Source organism: Acanthaster planci, linkage group LG16, assembly GCF_054643075.1.
Source record: "Acanthaster planci isolate LZ-2023a linkage group LG16, COTS_SCS, whole genome shotgun sequence".
NCBI classification, from domain to species: Eukaryota; Metazoa; Echinodermata; class Asteroidea; order Valvatida; family Acanthasteridae; genus Acanthaster; species Acanthaster planci.
In genome coordinates, this window is record NC_141792.1 from 12,407,430 (window position 1) to 12,421,969 (window position 14,540).

At 41.2% G+C, this 14,540-nt stretch overlaps 1 protein-coding gene across 3 annotated transcripts; it reads right to left on the reverse strand.

The window, feature by feature from the left end:
- Positions 1-56: 56 nt before the first annotated feature.
- LOC110979088 (high affinity cationic amino acid transporter 1-like) lies at positions 57-13,547 on the reverse strand. Of its 3 annotated transcripts, none has more exons than XM_022234609.2 (4): positions 12,236-13,547; positions 7,019-7,476; positions 4,306-5,566; positions 57-2,789 (listed from the first exon to the last, which is right to left on the reverse strand). In XM_022234609.2, the coding sequence occupies exons 1-4, from the start codon at positions 12,522-12,524 to the stop codon at positions 2,599-2,601; spliced, it is 2,199 nt and encodes a 732-aa protein (XP_022090301.2). In that variant the 5' UTR covers positions 12,525-13,547; the 3' UTR covers positions 57-2,598. The 3 variants fall into 3 exon arrangements, with proteins under 3 accessions (XP_022090301.2, XP_022090302.2, XP_087003558.1); XM_022234610.2 differs by lacking the exon at positions 12,236-13,547 and adding an exon at positions 8,103-8,207; XM_087147432.1 differs by lacking the exon at positions 12,236-13,547 and adding an exon at positions 7,939-8,071.
- Between the last annotated feature and the right edge of the window lie 993 nt (positions 13,548-14,540).

Sequence of the window (14,540 nt, forward strand, 5' to 3'; positions counted from 1 at the left end):
TTCATCATTGGGACTCCATGAGACTCAGCAAGAAACCACTAATGCAACACGTCATATTCGCTCGAACAAAAAAAAAGACAAGATAATGCCATCGTTTATTTCAAATACGAAAAAATGCCCTTAGCACCTTCCGAGTAAATTACACAATGCGTGTGCGGCTTAATCTAAAAGAGTACACAATGTGTGAAATCAATTCAGGAAATTTTAAAAACATACACAATGAACACGAAAATCAGAAACAAGAGGGCGCTGTTCACTGTGAATGAAAACACAGTATCGACGGAACACGTGGCTGGCTGGAGACCTTTTGCATACTTCAGAAATGATAAACGTATTTCACCAGAACGATTTCTACCGAACTAATGTTGAATTATGCATTACTTATAGATTTTTGTACAATATAGAGTGTGATACATGCTAAGGTAGAGTGTAAAAAGTAATATGGGCGATTCACAATAGTGCACCACCAAGAGTTTGCAACGCGTTGGCCGATCATAACGCGCGAAATTTGTCGACCCTTTCTAAACGCGCATTGGGTCGACAAATTTTGCGCACTGTGATTGGCCAACACATTGCAAACTCTTGGTGGCGCACTCTTGGGAAACGGCCGTATTAAGGTTACTTCTTAACAATCCCGCAGGGACATAGTTAATTTTGACGTTAGAGTTTTTATTCCAGTCTTTTAATGTTTTTTGGTCCTTTCAAAGTAACTGTGTAATTTTTGTAAGTTTTGTGTTTTGTGTATATAGTTGTTTAATCTTCCTGATGAAATAAATAAATAATGAATGAATGTCTGGTATATTTAGAACTTTGTCAGAATGTGTTATACGCCTCAAACACTGTCTGTATTTCTCAGTTTTTGTTCCCTTGTCGCACGGTGGCGTTTAGATCAGCATTTTGAAGTCTTTGTTTTCGACCTATTCTCGCGACTTTAAACAATGAGCAACGCCCTCTTCATCCAATAATTCAAGAAATACTTATTCAAGAAAATTTTGTCAAATTAAGACGGTAAAAAACTAAGTACGAAAACTGTGATGAATTCATACTTACCAAACTGAATTCAACTGTCATTTGGAAGGAAACAACAGCAACAAAACGTTACAAATATATCTGTTTACTGATTTGAAAGGTTTCGTAAAGATAAAATTGCTAGTTGACCAACCTCACACTTTTCCCAGCGCTGAATTTATAACAGATATGTCACAGTCGCAACGCGGTGACGTGAGTCACGTGACAATGAATTCTTCACGTGCAACACTACATTTCTCCTCAGAAAGAAGTACTACACATAAACATTAAATCTGAAATATTTAACTAATACTGCTGCCAAATATCCGCAAATCTATTACAAAATCGTCACATCAAGCAAATAGAAAACTACGAATGAAATTCGAAGGAATGACAAACCAGAACAAATATTTAACGAAAAAAATCAGAATTCTAAAAACGTTTGTTAGCTCTGGTGGTATACACTAAAACTCAACACAATAAACCTGACAACTAAAAGATAACTGATGAAAAGAGACTTAAGAACCAAGTCTTAACATTGCAACAATGGTTAACGGCTTTTAGATGGCTTCGATTCGGCTTACTGATTGATCGACTAATCATTAAACCAATCGATCAATCAGTCGATTTCAGTGCATACAATAATAATATGATCTCACAATTTTCACTTAAGTCGTAGTACATCTTCGTTTGATCCAAATAATATGGTTTTTATATAAAAATGGGTATTTTGTTCTAAAATTAGGGTAATTAATATTTTTGTATAATTCTTAATACATATAATTTCTCAATAGCTCAAATCTGGCAATAATGTAAAATACATTCTCAAGAATATTTTGCAAGTAAGGAAGTGGAGAAGCATTTTGCAATCGTGAACGGAACAAAAGGCATTTGCATGGTACATACGCGACACTTGAAACGCCAGAAATTTCAAATGACCACATAGCTTGCTACGCGAAACTCCAAACACTTTACCACAACATTTTGTACAAATAACTTCCACACAATATGCCTTTTTAATATTGGTACTGATAAACACTTTCTACTTCTTCAACCAATTTTCGAAGAGACTTTTTTTTAGGTTAAATACAAACAACTTGATTCACATTAACAGTCATAAAGGCACAGTTGAAAATGTGCTCTGATGTACATTAAAACAAAATTCTCAAAATTTCATATAATCATGACTTCTAAATGTTTCTCCGCTTAAACTAAGTGGAAGACCCATGGTGCATATTATCGTGCGAAAATGAACAACGTGAGTTTCAAATTTGCTAAGTATATTGATGCAAAAGTCAAAAATAAAAAATGCACGAACTCTGGTAACAGAATAAAAAGTTTAAATTTTGGAGGAATAAAATCATCAAGCATTGCTTCGTGCAAAACAAAAATGCAAACTCATGTCAAGAACAAACCAACAAAACCAGCATTAGGGCCTATAAGAGTACATGTATAACAGCAAATTCCAAGCACAAAAAACTTTGGAAGAACATAACTTTAGTGTAAGAACGGAAATGCTCTGGTCAACTTTGCCCAATTTCCGCCGCTTAAAGAGGACAGTCATCATACAGGCCGATCTCAGCTGTTAGACTAAGGTGTCTCATGAAAATCTTTATACCCAATGTTTTGGCGCTTCGGCATCTGTCCCTTTACGAATTCCTGGTGCATAGCCTGTTCGGGAATAGACGGCAGAAGAATGCGTTCCTCATCGGGCAGTCGGCAAGAATATCTTCTCGCCTCCACACTGTGACAAATACCGTAACAGAAGTACACGCACAGACCTATGCACACGGAGTAAGGAATGAATGCTAGAAAGTCGGTTAACGTGAAGAGGTATTGGCTGATCTTTGGACTAAATGAAACGACCGAGAATGCCGAAAAAAACTAGGGCCTGCAAAAGTTATAAATGGGGGGAAATATAGTCAGACTTCAGTAGTGTGACAAGGCACAAACCAAAACAGGTGTAGCCGTCCGTGTGTAGGAGTAGCTTCTAACTTAACATTGATAAGGGCTCATCCACCCTGATAAAATCGGCACAAGTATGAGGTAAACGAAGACAGTTTACATCGAAATTAAATCGGCAATTAGTAATGGCGCTCACAATATCAACAACTTAGTTCCAGTCCAAGCTTCGACCAGGGTTTCAGTCTATGATGTTCAGGTACCGATAACTCTAAATTAGTCGATCACTGCACTCGTCAACTATAATTACAAACTGCACTTTTAGTTGACAGCAACTAGGACCACAGTCCCACAAGGAACTGATAGAAATTAGTCGATCACTGCACTCGTCAAATATAATTACAAACTGCACTTTTAGTTGACAGCAACTAGGACCACAGTCCCACAAGGAACTGATAGAAATTAGTCGATCACTTCACTCGTCAACTATAATTACAAACTGCACTTTTAGTTGACAGCAACTAGGACCACAGTCCCACAAGGAACTGATAGAAATTAGTCGATCACTTCACTCGTCAAATATAATTACAAACTGCACTTTTAGTTGATAGAAACTAGGACCACAGTCCCACAAGGAACTGATAGAAATTATTCGATTTGTTACACCAGGGGATTATCAGAAGAATGACGTTACTGCATTTCAGCAAGGTCGGTGATCTAAATATAGAATGTATTGACACTGTTACCCAATCAATAAAGTCATTGAAGGTCGATATCGATTATGATCCACAGACCAACTGACCTTTGGTGGTTTTCAGTGAACGCCGATATCACGTTTTCCTAGTCCGTATTGTGTAGTGTAACAATGACCACTGTTATTCGATATGGACGAACAATGACCTCTGTGTTGAATTTTAAATGTTTTATTATAGGCCAGTCCTATCCTCAAATTGTTTTCACAGGTAAGACTTTAGTGCGTGATCGACACCTGTTTAAGTATTTAGCAAAGGTCAGTGTTAACTCCAATGCTCCATTAATATTTTGTGAACGATCGGATAGGAAAATTGATTGTGTTCAATCAACTGGATATGCTCAGATGTTGTGGGGTTTGTTATTGGCGTAGTAAGAAAAGTCGAATTAGGTTCAGTCCAGAGGATAAGTCGTGAGGTGGGTATTATGGGTCGTTACATCGAGGGCTCACTGGGTTGCAAGCGCAATAATTACGGTACACGTGCACAAACAGAAAAATCAACTTGAAAATAGTTTTCAGCCAGGGTCTCCCCAAGGGCGTTTTGGGTCACCTGTGGGGAAAAATGATTGGATTTTGTTTGACGGGGTTATATTGAAACGCTTGGGTGGCTCTGAATATACACAAAATAATTTATTCTCACTTACCAAGGATGAGCCAAACCACAAAGATAAGCCAGGTCTTGGCACTTACAAAGAACAGTAGACAAATATTTGCTGAAATCCCTAAAAGCGGCAGGAGGGGAAAGAGTGGCGTCATGAAGATGGGTTTCACCTCCCTGCGTGGTTGGGTAACAATCACCACGAGACAAACAATGATGGCGACCAAGACGACAAACGAGCCAGATATGGTCCATGGTTCCACTTCCTGCACGTACGGAACGCGTTGCGTCAAAATGGCGGCCATGACGGCTATCCAGAGACAAACCAGAAGGGAAAATCCAGCTGCGATGTTGGAGGTGAACATAGTGGGACTTTTTACTTTATTGCGGCTGCTGTGCGGGCTTTCGAGATGTTTAACAGAAGCCAAGCGCAGCCTGTCTTGGTACTCTTCCACGATGGCGTCAATGTCCGTCTCCTCGATGTCAGAGCCACCGGAGCTGTCCGACGTCTCGTCCCGGAATCGCACCGATTTTCCGTTGCTCTGTGAGGCGTCAACCACCGCAGGTGAATTGCCTTTCTCGGTCTTTCCCTCCGCTGAGGGCCGCTCTTCGGGTTCGGGCCTCGGCAGTGCCTTGCGTTTGGCGTGGTGATGTGGACCACCGTTTCTCTGAACGGGCTCCGTCTTGCCCTCGGTTTCTGGGGTTGTCATTTCGCCGTTTCTCAAGATGTCTTCCAGGTTGATGTTTTCATTGACGTCGAACTTAATCTTCTGATACCTGTGGGAAAGGGTGCATGCGCAGACGAGAAGCTGTTTCACCAACAGTCCTACTGCCATCAATTCCAGGAGCGTTTCCTGATTCAACACAACTGCCACTATTCCGCAGATTATCCCAAAGATGACAGCCGTTAAAAATGGCGACTGGAGTCTGGAGACGAGTTTACCCAGGAATCGGAACGCAAGCCCGTCGTTTCCTAGCAGAAACACGCTGTACACCAGCGAGCACATGTTATTAAAAAGGGCAGAGCCCAGACAGAGTATTGCACTTATCCCGACTGTATACATGGCCCAGTTCCCCCACTGGATACCAAAGAGTCTTGCCATAATGGGCTCCTCGTTCGTCCAAGAGAACGGCACCACTAAGACACAAAACATGGCCAGCACCAAGTAGAAAACTAAGTTAATTATGGACGACAACGCCAGGGCGTGGGCAATTTGGGAGGAAGACGAACCCGAGCTTTTTGATGACGTTGAAATGACGTCATAACTACTGAAGAGAAAAATTAAAACTGCCGCCCCACGGAACACCTGTTGTGAGAGACAAAAAACAAGTTGAATCACTAGGCAAAACGGCAGTACCCCTTGGATTGGTGTCTCGAAAGAGAGCCAAAGTTAAAATTGATAGGACTAACGAAGGAACTAACGAATTACACTCTTTTCAATTATAAAGATACGCAGCATGTGTGGAAAACCTGGAGAACAATTCTTTTTACGTTCGGAAATGTGACACACACAAACAACTTTCACCCCATTTTCTCCCAAATGTCACTTACGATTAACAGGAAACACATCATAAAATGAAATCTGAAGCCTGATTATATTTCTCTGGTATAAATTCAGCAAACTTTTACACAGTGCGGAAGATCACCGCAAATGGATTTTGGTATAGTTGTTTGCTGACTGGCGTCGACATTTTAACAAGCAATAGACAGTGACCATGACTTTGCCGAATTTTAGCGCATGCGCACAAACTAAGTGAAAAAGGTGAACATACATGCCGGTGACGGTGCACTTCAGCGCAGGGCGGACATCATTACCGGCCTCACACTACACGATCCTTGAAACAAGCACTCAAAACAGCATGGTCCTTTTTTTAGATACACGTTCATGAATGAATTGGATTCAGTCAGTTTAATGTTCAGGTGTGCATTCTCAACAGGAATCTATAGATTTCTTTCAAATGTTAAATGATCCTGACAAATACCATATCTTCTTTACCGACCGTCGACATCTAATAAATTCGGAAATAATTTATCTCCGTCGGTACTTTGGCAGCGGTGCACATTCTTCCAGCAGTTAAAAATGCGGGCATTGCAAATATGATGGTTGGCAAGTTACCAAGACTACTTGTTTCAAAGAATTGCAGTGTTTTGCGAGTGGGACAAATTCGGTTGATGACGCAACTAATTACATAATGTCATTTTTTTTGCGGGCACGTACGTGCCAAACCATTAAGTATCTATCCACAATTTGGCAGTGCACGAATGGTCCTTTTGAAACGGTTGGCTTTTTGGAGACTGAATATCCTATTATAGTGACTGTATAACAACTGATATCTCCACGTTTTGAATTCTAAACTGCATTTGAATTCCCTCTGATTACGCTTCGAAGCAATCATCCACAAATGATCTGAATGGATTTATAACCATCGGAGGATTAGAGAGTTATACCTTTCTGTGAACAAACAGGATGTGATTTGATTTTCAAATGGTTAAAAAATCTGGCCTTGATGGACTGTTACGACTAGTATGAATTTTGTTAAAATTTAGCTCGGAAAATGAATATTAGGGCGCGCCACTGCAAATCTTGCGTTTACAACCAGGCAGAGGTCTTCGCCAGCTCGCAGTTGCTAGTACACGAAGCGGTAGCACCAACATTGGCTAAATATTCTCCGCAATCATTATACTCGTCCTGATGAAAAATATTTTATCATACGCTCATAAACAACATAAAAACTACTAATTTACACATTCAACTTACCCCTTTGTGTCCCTCGGGAAATATGTTAGCTGTAAGTTGAAAGCGCTGATTGGTCAACTGGATTCCCGCCAAAACAATAATCGCCAACACCAAGATGCAAGATACCACGCTGAAAATCGCGTTGGAGAGAGACGATGGTTTCCCACCGACGGACACCAGCAGCGCAACTACCACGACCACAGCCAAGGCCAACAAGTCAGGCTCCGGAATGTACACCGAAGCGGCAGTGTCCTCCAGCGCAACAATTGTGAAGTTCTGGATCGGGTTGCCGATTATGTAATCGAAATTGGAACTGATGGATCGGCCAAGCAACGCGGAGACGGTGAGATAGACTAAAATTTGGCACCAACACCCCACGACGGCGGGAAACTCTCCTGACAGCATGTAGATATAGTGGTACGGCGAGGCAGGCATTGATCTCGTCGGGTAGTGCGACGTGTATTCGGCGTAGCAATACCCTGCATAAATAAAACAATGGGACATCCAGAATTCACAATAACTGCCTAATTACCAAATGCTTTGTTTAATTTCAGTTTCTTTGTAAAAGAGCCTCTGAAACCAAACGGATACCCTTTAAAAGTCTTCTTCTTGATTTTTTTTTCTTCTAAAATCTACCCCTTTTACTGAGACAAAAGCGACGAAAGACAGAAAAGTTTCTTCTAGTCTGCAGAGACAGCAAAACACGTCTTTGCAAATTTCAAAGTTCTTGGAGGATCTGCAAGCTCCTGTCTGTCAGATATAAGGTCAAACATGTTCGTAGACCTCAGCTGTACTTTTTGTAGGGAAAAGGTCGAGGACAGCTGAAAAAAATGACTTGCATCACTGACTTTAAAGCTCGATTCTTGTCAAATCATCATGTGCGTTTACAGAATCGCGGCGAGGAAGTTGTCCTGGTTACGGCATTGGCATATAGTGTATACCTTACTGAATATTCCAGCACATTTTAGGCATAACCACGACAAAAGTAATTCAATATGCTCTCTGTTACATTTTTAAAGGGCCACATATCAATGAAGGAGGGATACTCAAACAAATTGCAGCATGACCCAATACACGTTTTCCTTAAGCAAACACCCCAATATACCTGCGACACCATGCCCGGGGATGCATTACAAATGTAACACTGTAGGCGCACGGCAGGTTGACGTTCTGTGTTTATGACGTAAGGTATAGCCGTCGCTAAATATAGCACGACAGCGAAGCAGCTGTTGCGTCTGTCTGGTTTTAAGCAAATGCATAATGCGCATGCATATTAAAATGATGTTATTCAGAGAATAATCATGAAAACACTTTTATTATGTTTTAAAAATCCAGCTCTGGAAACACCGCTTATTGAGAGAACTTTTAAAAATAAAATGTTTGACCCATCTCGTGCAGGATTAGTAGAGAATTATGGACAATGCTGTTTTAAAAATATCTATTCATGAACAGATTAGGTTGCGGCTTAAACTACATCATATCACGTGCTATTTTATTTTAATTTAAGCAAAATTGAGTTTCCTGAAATATCTGATGTTGAACGAGAAATTTTCGCCCAATGAAAAAAGTCAGTTGATCAAGCATGACAAATACGTAATGTTTTTGATACAAAGATTTTTCAAGTTTAACTTCGAATGAATTCCAACAGTTTTTACTAAATATGAATCAAATTGACCAGAAAATAAAGAAAAACTTTAATCCACCCCAAGTCTGAAAAAAACACACACACATGAATTTAACATCCTTAAACCATGGAATTGAAGAACCAACTGAGCGGAGAGGTTGTGCCACTTCTCCAGAGGCCAAGTGGTTTCACGGTGGGTTTAACAAATAACCCGCGGCCAAAATGGATTGAGGATTAATTCATGAATATCGTGCATATTCACTGGGTTCTGTCAAATCAAACACTGACGTGCATGCACATGAGCAGAGAACTGCCAGTGTTCCAATGACCGCTGTGAAATTTCCTCGTGTGCTACCATTTCTTCGTGTAGGGAGACGGAGCTCAGCAGAGGAGTCAGTCAGGCCAGGTCTTAACCCCCTGACGACGTTCTTGTAAGCACCCATTGAAGGGTGTCCATTAATCCTTAATTATTAATATGTGAGATATAAGCCAGCAGAACTGGCTCATTTGGCTAATGAATTCGTTTTCTTCTTTCATGTGCTGGTAGCTTAGGCTTTGCCTCTGTTTTTTATGACTAGCTAACTCATGGCCATTGACGATACGCAAGCGTTACTTTAGACCGCAATGAAAGGGTATGGTGTATCCTTTCTCACCCGCATGTCACTGTGTTAAGAACGTGTGTGTTTGTTTTATCTCGGTTGAGTTAACACTTCATCCAAATGGAACGGAATAGTCATAAAGAAGCATTTATTTGAACAAAAAGCCGAACACAGAGCGCGTATAACATGCAAAATAAACGGTTCTGAATACAAAAAAATAATGCGAAAAGCCTGATAGCTAGAAAATGGTGCACATTTACATCTTCGCAACAGAATTTTTCAGAAGCAACATTTAACTACACCTGAATACGTGGCACATACGTCATGACCCTACGACCCAACTTGGTATCATACAGCTAGGAAACACCGAAGATGCGAAATGGTACCCGACGCCAACAGACTGTTGCACGCAGATGGTGTAGCCCTAGCATAATAAAGGAAGCTCTCACGATAATAACCGCAGCAGAATGACATATTTGTTTTTGTTTTGCATCGATCACTATTTCATATTTCAGCTTTTGTTGTTCTGAGGTTTGGCACCATGCAATAAGTCTCGTAAATCTGTGTTGGAAATTGGGGGGGGGGGGAGGTGGGGTATGACTTTCCCGGCCATGGAAATTTGAAAAACGGGGAGGGGGCACCATACACACTGTATGGGGGTGATGTTCACGATAAAAATGTACATCTGTAATGTGTATCAAATTCATGCAGAATCCTACATCAGAATGGTATAGTTAGACTTTTTAAAATTGCTTTCCCTTTTCAGTGATATTGAAAACATTCTAATAGTTGGGAAATTCTGAAAATTCTTCAAAATCCGCTGTAATTTTTGTGCTCATCACAAAAAAGCCTGGGGGTATATATACCCCCATCCCCCGGGGATTTACGCCTGTGGATTCGGGGTATTACGTTTCACCTCTTGGTTTCCAACGAATATACGGTGCAATGCGGCCAATTATACGCGAATTCAGCAGCACCAACTAAACAAAATACATGTTGCATTGAATTGAATGGAATAACGTCTCTTGGGCCCCTCGCCCTTTTCAAACAAATGGGTATACTTAATTCTATGACGACCAATGTGCCACTTGATGAAATACCAGCACATTTTTCTGTATTTTTGTTCTGTTTACATTGCAAGGTGCGCGAAAAAACTGACAAGAATAATTACACACATAAAGTGATGTCAGCAAGGGAAGACCAGGCGTCTCAGGTTTTGTGTATGATAAATCTGCAGATGTTCAGGAAATCAAATATCTAGTTTATGTCAGAATCCTTTACATACGCATGAATTATCAAGGTAATGTTCTGACCATGGGATGTTAAGCCAGAGTAATATTGTTTAAGCTCTCTCAATTGAATGACATTTCCGGGAGAGCCACTGGGTGCTCTAGGATTAACAAAAAGAAATCCCCTTGTTGCTTTATAATCCACGATGAACCTGTGCGTGGATGCAGTGGAAGTAGCGCTACAAGAGAGGACAAATTGGTAGTAACTACTGCAAAAACTGTGGTGTTAAATTGGTGTCAATTCAACATCCTCAGTGTAATCAAAGGATTATGTCAGAGTAGGTGTTGTCCTCTAATGACACCAAGGGTGTTCAATTAACGCCACATTTTTTGCAATGAACCAGGAAATGTATTGCTTATTGAACAGCCAGGGGTGTTCTGTTATCTTATAAGCACGTATGCAAGCTTAGTCTGGCGATTTCTGGTACCAAAAAGTTACAAAAACGCCTCAGGACTTTCGAATTATAGACTCGTTGGATTTGGACTTTGGATTTTATGAGCGGCGAAGCCTCGAGCCGCTTTGAAGACTATATGAGTGGACTCTTGTTGCATGAGATTAAACGAATATTCGCTTTCCCCCTTTTGAATATAGCATTAAGTTTCCTTTGGGAACATGGACGCGCTGTGCACGCAGTTTTTCTTCAAGCGACTTTCCATAACGTTTTTGTAACACAGCCATGAAAGTATTAAAAGACTTGAAGGGTACATCCACGGCCTCCTCATGAAAACAATGAAACTTTAAAAAAAAATTAAATCCGCATCGCATAGGCCGTTTTTCCCTGCTGTCTCTCCTTTCGCAGGATTGAGAATTGAGATGATCGAAAATTACCACTCGATTTGAAACTATACATTATGAGCCCATGAATATTAACTTCTGGTATACACCATACGCCGAAATGATAATAAATATCCTTTCGCGTTGGATCGATAGTTAATGACCAACTTTATGCCTGCTCTCCATCTCAACACGCATAAGACTTTGAAATGCAAGCAGTCATTATAATCGATTAAAAAAAAAAAACCAGCCATGTTGTCTCTGAGAATTTGGGAGGAAAAATGCGAAACACACAGCAGCTGCTCAGTTGCTGGATAGCATCAGGAGGTTTGATAAACGCGTTCTGAGGACAATTTCTTGCAAGTGTCGCGTCATGCTGTCGGTACAACACTGTGGTAGGAACGGGTATGGGCCCCCGGGTACATACTGTATTGAAGCTATGGATGGCTGAACAGAGTGAGAAGCAACTGTTTACGACAATATGAGTTCGGTTAAGAAGAGGTTTTAGAACACAATACATGAGTACAGTGACGTACAACAAAAGGAAAAGGTGGAATACGGTAATAAATTGGTTCTAACGGCGTGGGAAGGCCGAATGGCAAGAGTTCCACATGCGGACATCACTAATTTTTCCTTGCAGTATAGTTTATTAGCCATCAGAAAGTGATAAAATGTCCTCAAATAAAAGGTCAGTGGAAATGTTGAAGTATTTACTTAGAAAATGAAACTTTGAATTTTTCCTAGGGCTTGTGCGGAGGGTGTCGACGTGTGAAGCAAATGTATGGAACACTTTCCGGCTAAATTTCCGAAACCCCATTCCTGGAGCCCCTTTAAAAAGGAGAGATTGAGAGCATCTCCGTGAATCACAATGGGGGTAGGGACACAAATTACATCACTGCAGCAACATGCACCATCAAAAAGATATCATTTGAAAGTAAAAAAATGACCTACCTGTGATTAAACAAGCAAGTACAGCTATCACCAAGCTCAACAGTGCCGAGGGGCCTGTCAACTCTCCAGCCACATACCCGACAATTACGAACACACCCACCGCAAGCGAGCCCCCGTGCCCCACTCCATACCGAGCCAGCTTGCAGGGGACACATCGTGCCCCCTCCGGTGATGAGGGCCGCTCCTGCCTCCGGGCACTCAGGGTGGTCTGCTGGACCTGCTTGGTCCGGGACAGTCGAGCGAAGAAGCTCCGGCAGAACTGCCCGGCGCTTCCCGCGCAATCGCCCATCGTTCAGGTTGCCAACTGCTCCAGTGCAAATATGCAATATGGCTACACGGGGGATTTTCGTCTGTGAGTCACAGTTTGCAGCTGACAATATTACCTTCGGGTTGTTAACACCGTACCCGCATATTCAATGTATGGCGCAGAACGCTTGCGAAGTCACTATCCGCCTACTGAACTGAATGTTCATCGTCACACCACAGTGAAGTACTTCAACAGAAGCGACGCAATTCCGCGTGCCCACAAATTTTTGAGCCGGTTACCTGGAGTCGATCAAGTCCAGAGCTCCAAATGCATATCACAACACCAGACTCCAAACGCCCCAGGTTTACTCCCTACGGCTTCTAACCAAATACCGGTACTCGCTCCACTTTAGAAACACAAACTTCGTGTGTTGTCATCAATCTGCGTTTCTGCCGAGTTTGCATGGCATGACCCTCCAACTGGGTGCTTGTGAGTTTGCCTCCACTTCAGAGATTACCCAGACAAGCCATCACAATGTTTTTTTCGCTACAGGTGGTTTTGTGAATAGCTGGTCTCACACACAGATGTTGGCTAGCCTTCGCGTTTAGTACAAAGTCTGAACACACTGAATGCATTTATAAATCTCTTTGTTAAAAATCATGGTACTTAATTTTACTGCTGGGAAACTAACACTGAAACGACGCAAACACTGGAGCGCATGCACACTAAGAAAACAGCGCAAATGCTGTTAAGCGGTTTCCTGCACTTGAACATCTAGCACCTCTTTCTTTCATCACAAGAAAGTTAAATCTGTGTCTGGGGTACACATTTTAACCTTTTTTTTGCTTGGTATTAATCAAAAGACTGTTTAATATCTACCGCGCTGCATAATGCACCATCGTTCCACTTCATTAATGCTCGTTCGCATGGCAACGGTACAGTGGAACTGACGTCTGATGCACTTTTCAAAGTCAAAAATCATGCCCTAAAAGAGTTTTCGTTAATCAGCTCCAGAAACAAGATCTAAATTATGGCAACTTTTCACGATTCATGAGCAACCCCTCCTCCCCCCGTTTTTAAGGAGTTTCTTTCTCCTCATCTCGCTCACACCTAGTCCAGCCGGCTGGCAATTTGCCAACATTATGGGCTATGCAAAATGACAACAGTTGAAGGTTTCTGTATACTGTCTCATGCATGAGTACACGGAGACATCATACCATATGGCATAGGTATCAATTGCTCTCCATAACACGCGCGTCTGCATGATGATAATGAGCGGTCTTCTTCGTACATAATACACGAAACAACGGCTGTTGTGTGATATTTTCGAAAATCAATGTGATTTTTGCTGATGCTTCACAAGTAGGGTATGTGGCTAATCATAACCCTAATAGGCCTAATGTTGATGAAAATTGCAAATATTTTCAAGAATCTAAACTCAATGCCAGTTGTTATTTCATATTTTCCTACAGATCTTCGAAAAAATCTGAGCGGTATAAGAGTCATTGCCTATCTTAGATATTCAAGTGACAGTCATAACGTCTGAATTACTTCACGTAAAATTCCGCTCACGACATCACTCCATTTTGCGCGACCCTGGGCTGCAGACGATCTGCGGATAAGTGTCAGATCAAATGTAAAAAACTGCCCAGGGACGCGTGCAACTTCATCACAGTATTGATAAACAATTATTTCGCGCCATCTGGTTAATTAAAAAGCGCGCCAACAGGTAGTTTGCCGTTATGATGTGATTAATTAATGCAACCCTGGATAAATTTATATAAAAGAACATCTCTTGAAACAGGGTCAACTTATATTTGCTTTGAGAGTTTTGTCTCAATAGAATGCTGGATGATTACTTAAACGGCTACATACGTCAATATTATAAGCAATGGTCTAAAGTGCATCTCTATGTCTTCTCTACGAGGTGTAATTTCCCTGAAACAGTTATCACTCTGTTTCTATAAATAATTTGTAAAGAATGTTTAAGCTATGCTATTCATCTGCCGTCTAGGAGTTGTACAACTCGTGGCAAACAGATTAGAATTTCAGAACGCG

Coding starts and splice junctions, on each gene's coding strand:
- LOC110979088 (XM_022234609.2), bottom strand. CDS start 12,524: ATGGGCGATTGCGCGGGAAGCGCCGGGCAGTTCTGCCGGAGCTTCTTC. Junction 7,477..12,235: donor ACTTGCTTGTTTAATCACAG/GTAGGTCATTTT, acceptor TTATTTATGCAG/GGTATTGCTACGCCGAATAC. Junction 2,790..4,305: donor TGTGGTTTGGCTCATCCTTG/GTAAGTGAGAAT, acceptor CCGTGTGCATAG/GTCTGTGCGTGTACTTCTGT.